Source organism: Osmerus eperlanus, chromosome 9, assembly GCF_963692335.1.
Source record: "Osmerus eperlanus chromosome 9, fOsmEpe2.1, whole genome shotgun sequence".
NCBI classification, from domain to species: Eukaryota; Metazoa; Chordata; class Actinopteri; order Osmeriformes; family Osmeridae; genus Osmerus; species Osmerus eperlanus.
In genome coordinates this window covers 14316296-14328111 of record NC_085026.1, presented here as the reverse complement: position 1 = coordinate 14328111, position 11816 = coordinate 14316296, and the positions used below count along the sequence as shown (strand labels likewise).

The following is an 11816-nucleotide window of genomic DNA, read 5'->3' as shown; positions in this document are numbered from 1 at the left end:
CCTCCATCCCTCCCTCCTCCCTCCATCCCTCCATCCCTCCTCCCTCTTCCATCCCTCCTCCCTCCATCCCTCCTCCCTCCATCCCTCCATCCCTCCTCCCTCCTCCCTCCATCCCTCCTCCCTCAATCCCTCCTCCTCCATCCCTCCTCCATCCTTCCCCTAATGAGGGCGTGGAGTGTCCTGCTCCCCTCCTCCCTGCCCCCCCCCCACTCCCTCCCTCCCTGCCTCCGTTCAGTGTGAACAGACCCCCAAACGTAATTAAAAGACACAGTGTGGCTTCCAGAATGCTACGATTCAGCCCGTCTCCATGACAACCCCGGCAGCCACTTCCAAAAGTAAACAAAAGTTTTTTTGAGGCTGCGACTTAGCGATTAATAAAAACTCTTCCGGACAGCTTGCAACGGTTAATACACCCTGGCAGTCACAGGAGCACTGTGCAGTCCTCACAGGAGTTTGTTTGTGTGTGTGCGTGTGTGAGAGAGAGAGAGAGAGAACGAGAGAGAAAGAGAGCAGGAGAGATCGTAATTTGGGATTCATTCCTGCCTCAGTACGCTTTGATACTGTCAAACCACACTACATGTCGACATTTGTATTTTATCCACCACCACAGCGCACTCTGCATCCACTGTTATCTAAACCGGCGTAGAGAAATGTGATTATAGCACAGTGGCCATCCAGTCGTGGTGCTGGCATAGAGCCAGGCTGTGAACAATCCTATGATTGTGCCAGTGCTGGCCTGGGCATCTGACCACGTGGCAAAGGATGGCAGACCTTCTCTCTCCCTCGGTTTGTCTTTCTCCCTGTCTCTTTCTCTCTTCTCTCCTTTCTTTTTTCTTTTCTTTTGATTTCCTTCTCTCTCACTTGCTCTATCTCTCTCTGTCTCTGTCTATCCTCCATCTCCTTGTCTCCCTTCTAGAAGTCGTTCTCTGACATCTAGATTCTGTTCTGTCTGTCAGCCACCTGCCTTCTGAGCCCACGTCCCCCCTAGCCTGGTCAACACACTCTCACTCTCTCATCCTCTCACTCTCTCACCCTCTCTCTCACCCTCTCACCCAACCGAGCATGATATAGCCTGTAATTCTTAACCTCTCACCCTTAGCCCGTACCCTGACCCAGCCAAAAAACAGTCACCGATGACCTCCCCTCCCTCTCCTCTTCTCCTCTCCTCCCTCTCCTCTCCTCTCCTCTCTTCTCCCCTCTCCTCTCTTCTCCTCTCCTGTCCTCCTTTCCTCTCCTCTCCTCCCCTCTCCCCTCTCCTCTCCTCCCTCTCTCTCTCCTTTCCTCTCCTCTCCTCCTCTCCTCCCTCCCCTCTCTCCTCTCTCTCCTCTCCTCTCCCCTCTCCTTTCCTCCTCTCCTCTCCTCTCCTTTTTCCTCCCCTCTCCTCTCCTCTTTTCCTTCCCTCTCCTCTTCTCTCCTCTCCTTTTTCCTCCCCTCTCCTCCCCCTCTCCTCCCCTCCCCTCTCCTCTCCTCTCCTCTCCTCCCTGCCCTCCCTCCCCTCTCCTTCCCTCTCCTCTCCTCTTTTCCTCCCTCTCCTCCCCTCTCCTCTCCCCCCCTCTCTTCTCCTGCTCTCCCTCCTCTATCAGCAGTGTTGGGTCAGATGCCAGTGTTGGTGTACAAAGACCTCAGTGTGAGGGATGAAAAGTGTTCCCCCTGTGTGCTCGTGCATGTGCCAGCACACTGTACACTAAGCAGTTTGGATGTGTGTTCACTGGGACTGTGTGGGTTTCCAAGCCAACCTGTTGGTTTGCAGGTTGTGTGCACGATGCGCTGTGCATTGTGCAAGATCTGTGTGTGGTGTGTTGGTGAAGTGCTTGTGCCAGATGGCAGCCTGTAATGTGTGTGTGGGTTCAAAGAATGACTGTCGTACCTCAGGGGAGAGATGCAACAAGGAGCCAGCCTTGTAGCTCTGAATGACCAATCACAGATCAAGCCTTGTAGTTTGAGGACATCCAATCAGAGATCAAGCCTTGTAGTTTGAGGATGTCCAATCAAAGATCAAGCTACAGTATGGCCAGATGCTTTATCTGGTGGCAAAGGAACATTGAACTCAGATGTTCTGAAGCCTCAATCATAAATGCAACACCCTCTGTCTCTCACACGTGTGAAAACAAACACACAAATACATAGACACGTGCACCCACACACACAATACATTATTATAGTTGGTCAACAAGCAATATTTTTTTCCTCTGTAAAAACAAGGTTTTAGCTGCCTGTCTCTCTTCCTCTCCTTCTGTCCATACCTGTCTGCAGTCCACCAGACCCTCCCTCCCTCCCTTCCTACATCCTTCCGGCTGGTTCTATGGTAAGCCAAGCTAATGACAATGCTTATCGCGGCTACCCCACTGCTAGATTCTAATTTCAAATAGCCCATGGTGCTACCGGGGACGCTATGCTGGAGCCCGCCACACACACACACACACAACACACACACACACACACACGAGCACACACACACACACACACACGAGCACACACACACACACACACACACACGAGCACACACACCTGCTCATTAACTCTCTTCTAAAACCCAATCAGTCTCACGCTAGCGTAGTGAGCCTGGAACCTACAGAGGGACCCCTGTGTGATGCTTCACACAACACACTCACACACACACACACACAACACACTCACACACACACAACACATTCAGACAACGCACACTCACACACATGCAGGAATGCACACGCACACACTGAGGTATTCTGTGGCGGTGGCCAGAGAGGCCGAGGCGTGTGTGGAGGTGGGTGAGGATGGAGAGCAGCAGGATCGATCCACAAGCACCGCTTGATTCTCCCATTACTGGTCATGTTGCCATAACAACACTTGAAAGGCAAGGTTTAGGGAGTGTTTGTTGAGTTTGGAGCTGTTGTTGCCTGCTGGTTTGCCTGCTTGTTGCTTTGGTTTTGGTTTGTGTGCACGTGTGTGTGTGTGTGTGTGTGTGTGTGCAGAGTGGAGAGACAACATGATAAAAGCAGTCTGGTCTGTGGGGTAGAACATGATGTTCTTGAAACACACACCCCTCAACCCCTCCACCCCTCCACCCCTCCAACCCCTCCACCCCTCCACCCCTCCATCCCTCCACCCCTCCATCCCTTCCATGGAAAGCACACACAACATCACAACGACTTGTGTCACAGTAGTCAGAACTACAGGCTGTCATGTGTATGATGTGTTCTCCAGATTCTGAGGTAATAATCCTTCATCCAGGCTCAGTCTTCAGGTCTACAGTAAGAGTAAGTAAGTAACCCCCTAGACAAGGTGAGGGGACCACAGCTTGACCTCAGACTAGGTGCAGTACTCTCAGATTAACACTAGATGGCAGACTCTCCCCCAGCAGCCAGGGGCTAGCCACAGCTGTCTGTGGGGGGTTGTGAGAGTTAAGGACAGGACCCTCCATGTTGGATGTGACAGGCAGGCATTGCAGGCAGACAGACAGACAGACAGACAGACAGACAGACAGACAGACAGACAGACAGGCAGGCAGGCAGGCAGGCAGGCAGGCAGGCAGGCATGTAGACAGACAGACAGACAGACAGGCAAGTAGGCAGGCAGACAGACAGACAGACAGACACACAGACAGGCAGACAGACAGACAGACAGACAGACAGGCAGACAGGCAGGCAGGCAGGCACACCAGCCCTTCTTCAGAGCCAGTATGCTACAGTCTTGATATTTAGATTGTTATTATCATCTAGCAGAGCAGGGGAAGCCCAAGAGACTGAGAGAATCTGGGGTTTCTTCGCTCCCTAATATTTTTGTTGTCAGCACTTCTGATGGTGGTCCCATTACAAGCCGATGCATTATTCACTAATACAAATATGGCTGTTGACAAGAGCAAAGCATATCATTTACCACTCTGTCTGGTTGCGGCTGAATTCAGGGTAGGGAAATGGGTGTGTGGATTCATTAGTAAAGCTTCTGGTTAGTATGGAGGCGTACTGGACAGTATTGCCGGGGCCTGCTCACCAGAGAGAAACACCAGCCACACACACACTTGGCCCACTGGAATGTTACTCAAAGACAGAGAGAAAGACAAGCTACAGGAGACAGAAGGATTCTGTTAGAAGGGTGTGTGTGTGTGTGTGTGCGTGCGTGTGTGTGTCAATCCCTGCTAGGATGTATGGAGGTGGATCCAGACAGTGAGAGGTTCAGTATAGAGGAGAGGATCATCTCCAGTCCTGCTAGGGTCTCTTTGTCAGACCATGCCTCTGAGACCCTCCAGCAGCTTATCAGCTACTGTGTCTGTCTCTCACTGGGTGTGTGGTGTGGGGTGTGTGTGTGTGGGGGGGGGATCTCTCGCTCTCTGTCTCTCTCTTTCTGTCTCTCTCTGTTTTTCTGTCTGTCTTTTTGTCTCTCTCTCTCTCTGTTTCTCTCTCTCTCCCTCTGTCGCTCTGTCTCTCTCTTTGTGTCTCTCCGTCTCTCTCTCTCTCTCTCTCTCTCTCTCTCTCTCTCTCTCTCTCTCTCTCTCTCTCTCTTTGTGTCTCTCCGTCTCTCTCTCTCTCCGTCTCTCTCTCTCTCCGTCTCTCTCTCTCTCTCTCTTTGTGTCTCTCCGTCTCTCTCTCTCTCACCACCTCTCTCTACTTTTTTCTTTCCACAAACGACATCTTTCTACCTCCCTCGCCCCCTGCACGCACACATACACACACTCAAACACGCATTCTCTGTTTTCTGTGTGGACCATTGAGCGAAAAGCATTTCCCTGTAGCTAGGCGATGGTCTGGTGTTAGCATTCCATCCAGAAAGGGAGGGGGGGGGGTTAGTTTGTGGGAACAGAGGGGGGGAGTTCACACGTCCAGCATGACAGCAGAGATGGAGGGCTTGGGTGGGGTGGGGACAGATTCTTTACCCTAATTGTTACCGAATACTTCCAACATTCTGACATAGAGAAAGAAGAGAAAGAGACAGAAAGAGAGAGAAACAGAAAGAGAGAGCGAGAAAGAAAGAAAGTGGTGTGTGAGAAAGAGAGAGGGCGAAGAGTGAGGGGAAAGGAGAAGTCTCCAGTAACAGGTCAGTACAGTAGTTATTGGAGGAAACATATTGCAGATGGATCCTTCTAATTTAAAGCTGGCTAGCTTTTAGTCTAGAGGACAACTTTAATGGAATGTTGATGCAGTGACGTAATATTGGCCCTCTCCCTCTCTTTCATTTCTCCTTCCTGAATGAGGGGCCAACAACCAAGCAGCCTCCTTTCATTTGATTGGCCGGCAGCCAGGAAGTGAGCAGTGTCAGTAGATACAGTTGTGTATCTGTGTCCTCTGTGCTGTGATGATATACAGTACACACACACACACACTTCACTTCCTTGGTGACATAGTTAGACGACACACACACACGCTCTCTCAGTGTGTTCCCCCGGACTTGAGTCTTATCCCACACTTCCTAGTGTGTATCCTCTCCTGCTGACACCTCTTCATATGTACAGACACCAAATCCTTCACACAGCCTGTTCAAGGTGGCGGTGTGTTGCCTTTATGCTGCCTCGCAGTTTTGTGTATAAGGTACGGACATGGAATGGGGAGTCATGGTTGTGCCGGCATGAAGCCGGCCAGCGGAGCCGAATCGATGTGTAAAAGAGAGAGCCGGCATGGCGGGACCTCACACACTAGCAACAACAATGACATCACGGCTCTGATTGGGATATGCCGACACGCCATCTAAAATGACAAGCATACCTCCTACACTATGCAGAACCATGGATCTTGAACCTATCCGGAACATTCTGATGAATACTGTACATCCACAGTTTAGTTTACATTTGCGTTTGTGTGTGTTGTGCAGTCAACACCTCTCACACACACACACACACACCCTCACACAGACACACTCTGTCTTCTGCCTGCGTGTGAGGTATGCTCCAGTCAACATTACACAGAGAAAAATGAATGTGAGGCAGCAGAGGAGAATCTTAATTAATGACAGATTACATTTCCACGGCCCAGAACCCTGAAATTACACAAGCCTATGAGCCGCTCCTAATTTCATATGTAATTGTCGCCTCGTGTTGCGGCTTCCTATATCTACATTTTTCATTACGTTTTTTTTTTTGCAAGTGAGTGAAAAATAGTGAAAAAGAGAGGAAAGGGGGGGGGGGGAAATGCTGATTGTCTTTGACATAAAACCACATTGAAATGGTAAATCGCTTTAAGCTGCAGATAAAAGAGCCTTAGCTCGGTGAGGAATCCTCCTGGAGCGCCAGGCCTGTGGTTGGCTGGGAGGGAGGAGGCGGTGTTGTGTGAAGTTCTTCTTCTGCTGTTCGCTATCCTACCCCAGGGACTTCCTGTCTCCTCCTGCTGTTAGAGGAAGTGTTGAGGCAGCGGCACAGACCTTCAAAGCAGCCTGACGAGTGTCTAGCACTGTGTGTCTCTCTGTCGAGCTCGGTGTCTGTCTGTCTGGAGCAATGTTGGGGAACAGGCGCCGGGGTCAAGCAGCATCGTGTAGTGTTTTGAGCTGGAGAATGTCGGCTATGTTAGTCAGTAGTTGCGTCTCTCCAGGGAGGGGCCTCTGCTAGGAGCTGTCACTCATCATAAACACTCCACAGGATGGATAGAGAGACGCTGGGAAGGCTATGACGTCTTTCACTGTTACGTACAATACAGGTACAATGTTTGCAGGTTTAGATTTTTACAACTGCCTCTGTGTCCTTGTCCCTATTAGACAACTGATAAGCAGATAGAATTAGATTATTATTTTGTACACTACAGTTTATTTCTCCTTCGACTGTTTGATAGAATTTTTTGTGATGGTTTTGTACTTTATAATACATTGCTGAATCTGGAGTGCACAGTGAAAGACACACATGCAGATACAGTACCCACACACGCCTGCACACACACACACTCACACAAGCACGCTCACACACGCCTGCACACACACACACACACGCACGCACACACAGCGTGTCTGGGCTCCTGGTGGTGTTCCATTTATCACCAGCCTCTCCCTCTGACCTTGACACCCTACTCATTAGAATAAAGACCATCGAGCGTTTAGACTAGCATTGTTCCCCATCAGCGCGTGCACACACACACCCACACACACACTCACAAACTCGGAGACATACATATATGCCCTCACGCACAGACATACACATACACACACTCGCCATAAAGAAACCAAATGCTGTTTAATGACCTCAACAGCAAGTCTTGATTGGTAGCGGAGGAATGCCTCTCTGACAGAGAGTGAGCAACGAGAAGACGTGTGATTCGACTCTCTCTTCGCCGTTTTCTTCCATCGCAGAAACCAAAGAGCCGTGGTTTTCTGTACAGAAGAGGAGGGCAGAGAGAGGAAGAGAGGGACGGAAAAAAATTGAAGTGGAGGAAGGTGTTCTGCTTTTTAGTCTTTTGCAGTGAGGAATGACCTCTCCTCTTTCTCTCATCTCCTCCCTCATCCCCTCCATCCCAAGGTCTCCATCCATCTCCATCATCACCCACATCAGTCATGAGGGTGATGTGGAGTGGCCGGTGGGTGGGGGGGACGAAGGGCGAGAAATGGGTACAAAATGTCGTCTGCCTCCTTCGATATAATTAGAATTCAATTATTAATGAGCAATACTTAAAAAAGATTGTTTTATGATCTTCTATTAGTGGATTCACAATTCATTTTCATATTTGTCATTTAATTTATATCGTGGATAATGCAATATAGGCGTCAATTAACAATGCATGGTCGGTGTAATATGATTTCCTTCTGACATACAGAGAATAAGCCAGGAGAGAAAGAGAGGAGTGATAGAGTCCAAACCTTTCATGTCATTTACCAGAACCTGCTCTGGTCTAGTTTGCAGCTTCTGGTATTTCTACCTCTCCATCATACAAGCCAGCAGGTTTATCCAGACCAGCCAAGGCTTATATTAATGCTCACAGACATGGTAGGTAGCTGGGCTAAACGTATTACGTTTTGGACACACACACACACACGTGAAAGACAGTTCATGTATGTGTGAAAGACAGAGAGTGAGAAAGAGTGAGTGAGAGTGTTTTTGGGTGTCAGATACACTTCTGATTAAATTAAGACTGCGGCTGCTGCTTAGCAAAGACCACCACGCAGCCAAGCCCTCTCCCCTGGCCCAGGACCCCTCTGTAGGGGCCACGGAGCAGGGCAGGGGTGGCTGGTTTTACGACACCATGGTGCTGGCTTATGATATTTTTTCCATTTCGTAGTTTGTTTGATAAAATAACATCAGCGTTTAAGAGGAGAGGAAATGGGATGAGTGGAGGAGGAGTGGAGAAGATACGAGCCACGAAAGCTGAGCTAGAGGAGATCTCTGGGTGATCTAGAAAAAGCTAGAGATTGCAGAGTCCAGACCCAGGAGAGAGAGAGAGAGAGAGAGAGAGAGAGAGAGAGAGAGAGAGAGAGAGAGAGAGAGAGAGAGAGAGAGAGAGAGAGAGAGAGAGAGAGAGAGAGAGAGAGAGAGAGAGAGAGAGCGAGAGAGAGAGAGAGAGAGAGAGAGAGGTGGAGGGGGCGAGGATAAAGGCGCTCTTTGTCCTGTGCTTGAATGGCAGCATTAGCCATGGGCTTCCTATGGGCTCAGCCCCCAACCACTAGGAGGGAAACAGAGAGAAAACAAAGCCATAAACCATACACACCTCCTCAACTGCCCGTCTGTGTGTTTGTGTGTATGTTTGTGTGTGTGTGTGTGTGTGTGATTGCAGTTGACCTTCCAACCAAGTTGTTAAACACAGAAGGAGACAGTGTTTTGACCCCATCCCAGAGCTTTGTGGAGCAGCCTTGTATGTATCCGCCCGCAATACTTTCTTTTTTTGTTTTGTTACCAAAGTAAACTTTTCTGTCATTTTTTCCTATAAAAGAGCCCTCTGTTTAGCCATTGGTTTTTCAGCATGTCTGTGGGCATATTGAGCGATTCATTGTCCGTTAAACCTCTTATAGACTCAGAAATATGAATGACGCGTCCGCATTGGACTAAAGGAGGCGGTAGAAATTTGTAGTATTCCAACTGCTGTCCTCTGCTGTGACTGGACCAGATGTATTGGCCAATAATACTCTTATCTAGTACTGCTCCTCATACCTCTGTTCTGACATGGAGTCCTACAGTATCTGCTCTGACATAGGAGGATCAAAATGTTCTTCCCTGTTGAAAAGAAGGAAAGAAAGATCGATAGAGGAAGATGGGGAGAAGAAAGAAAGACAGAATGAAAGAAAATGGAAAATAGATTATTTAGCTAAAACTATCCAAGGTTCCCTGCTGACTACCTACTTACTGAGAGAGAAAGAGAGTGAGGAGAACTGGAAGGAGATGGAGATATAGAGAGAAAACTCCAGTGCTTGACTCACTCAATGTTGAATGCCAGCGCTCTATACCACTAGTAAAATGGCTTATTCTCCCGGTCACCATGGTGACAATTACCAGTGTTTCAAGACCTTTTGTACAGCAGGCTTTCTGAGCAGAGAAAGAGAGAGACACACAGAGACACAGAGAGAGAGAGGCTTGCTCTTTGTTGAAAGGAATGATTTGATTTTCACCTAGTAAAAAAATGAACAACCCCTTCTACAAGTTAGAGGTTTCCTTTTAGCTTAAAGGAGCAGTCTGTAATTCTATCTGAATTAACAGGTTTTTAATGTTTTCCTCTCCTTTTCTGAGAGCACGCTGGGTAGGACTTCCTGGTCTTTCAGGATTGGAGGACATCCATCTCAGAGGAGACACTGAGCCCTTCTCCTCTCAGCTGCACAGAGCTGACATCAATAGACGGCTTCTCTTTCGCTCCCTCCTGCTCTCCCCTTTTCTCCCTCCTCTCTATTACACTGCCCTTCCTCTCTCTCCCTCGTTTTTTTGCGTTTCCCTCTCTCTCGGTCTTTGAGCCGTATCTCTCCTTCTCCTCTTCTCCCTTGTTCCTCTCTCCACCCCCCCCCCTCACTCCCCCTGTCTTCCTATCCTTTGACAGTGTCAACAACAAATTGTCAAAACTGAGGATGTTGGCATGGCACCAAACAAACCCCCCCCCCTCTCCTCCCCTTCCCCACTCCTTATACTAAAACTGATTAAATAATTATTATATTTGTCAGCGTTGTTTTGGTGAAGACTGTGCCGTCAAAGCCGGTCTAATTCTGTGGTTGATAGATAGCCGAACACACATACTGGAGCTAGCACAGTGAGAGCTGTGAGTTGGGCGAGTTTTGAGCTTTTGGGGTATTATGAAACTATAGCTTAAGAGATGTAGTGTGATGATATAGACTATCTATAGCCAGGCAGGTTATGTGTTCATATGGACTACCTATAGCCAGGCAGGTTATGTGTTCATATGGACTACCTATAGCCAGGCAGGTTATGTGTTCATATGGACTACCTATAGTCAGGGAGGTCATGTGTTCATATGGACTACCTATAGTCAGGGAGGTCATGTGTTCATATGGACTACCTATAGTCAGGGAGGTCATGTGTTCATATGGACTACCTATAGTCAGGGAGGTCATGTGTTCATATGGACTACCTATAGCCAGGGATGTAATGTGTTAACTGTATAAATTCATTTAAATATGGATGCGTCCGCCTCAGTTCATGGAATCTTACTTCTGTTGTCTCAACACGTCACAGAGTCTGAACAAACTTTAATTTAATGGATAAGATGAATCTACAAAAACGCATTAAATGTTTTCATGTATGACTGCATTTCTGCTGACATTTCCACTCTTTCGTGCTCATTAATATGTGGAATGAATTAAAGTTATGATTGCTTGTTGATTTTTTTTCTCCTCTTCTATTTCCATCCGAATCCACTCTTCTAGCTTTTTGGGAGGGGAAGCTCATTCTGTTATTTTCCATGCCCCCCCCCCCCCCCCCACACACACACACACACACACCCACACACTCACGTTCCCGCAATCTAGTTTTATATACCTGTCATCCTTACTTAGAAATGCACTTGCTCTCCTGGAACCAACCCCGTTGCTCACCCCAGCTTCTTAAGAGCAGTCAACAGCACCCACACAACGCTACTCCTCAAACCCTCTTTATCTCATCATGATTCCTTGTCAGTAGTTCAGATCTCATCTCTGCCTCATCTCTACAGTATCTGTATCACAAGTTGTTCAGTTTCTACTTGTTGCGACTCAATCTTTACCTCATCTCTAGTCCATCTGTAGTCTGTCTCTTGTCCAACTCTGGTCCATCTGGTCCATATCTGGTCCATTTAGTCCATCTCTAGTCCATCTGTAGTCTACCTATAGTCCATCTGTAGTTTACCTATAGTCCATCTCTAGTCTACCTATACTCCATATCTGGTCCATCTCTAGTCTACCTATAGTCCATATCTGGTCCATCTCTAGTCCATTTCCCCCAGATCCACCTCCCCCCTACCTCATCTCTGCTCCTCCCCCCTGCCCTCTCGTCCTGAGGTGTGCAGTATGCAGATCTGCAGGGCCGTCCTAGCGTGCAGACTGACTGGAGGCAGAAACTCGCCCATGCATCAAGTTCTCCTCTCAAACATTCTGCTCAGCATTTCAGCGCAAAACTTTGGATCTCATACATTTTAATCACCTCTGCCTATCTTCTCTTCTCCGTTAATGTTTAGACTTGCGATCAATGACATGCCATTTTTTAAACAAAAGAAGAGTCTTAAAATCAATATTTGCTGTCAACAAATAAATTGTATAATTTCCTGATAGTTAGACGGCCACATATTTACTTATTTTTTTCCCGCGAGCGTCGCTATTAAAAAGTGAAAAGGATGGATGGCTGTGTGGTACCATCTCCATCAGAAATGCCACACAGTGAAAAATGCTTTCAGGACGTGTGACAGCAGAGAAAACCAACACAGAACGCATTAAAATATTTAAATGTGCCTCTGCCGTAA

At 48.0% G+C, this 11816-nt stretch overlaps 2 protein-coding genes across 2 annotated transcripts in view; both read left to right on the top strand.

The window, feature by feature from the left end:
• Positions 1-339, top strand: part of LOC134026665 (A-kinase anchor protein 6-like) — a 24987-nt gene extending 24648 nt beyond the window's left edge. Inside the window, exon 9 of the mRNA XM_062469557.1 lies at positions 284-339. Coding sequence (XP_062325541.1) covers positions 284-339 — 56 coding nt within the window. The remainder of the gene's footprint in view (positions 1-283) is intronic.
• Positions 1-11816, top strand: part of nubpl (nucleotide binding protein-like) — a 143542-nt gene that overhangs the window by 71413 nt on the left and 60313 nt on the right. The window lies entirely within an intron of this gene.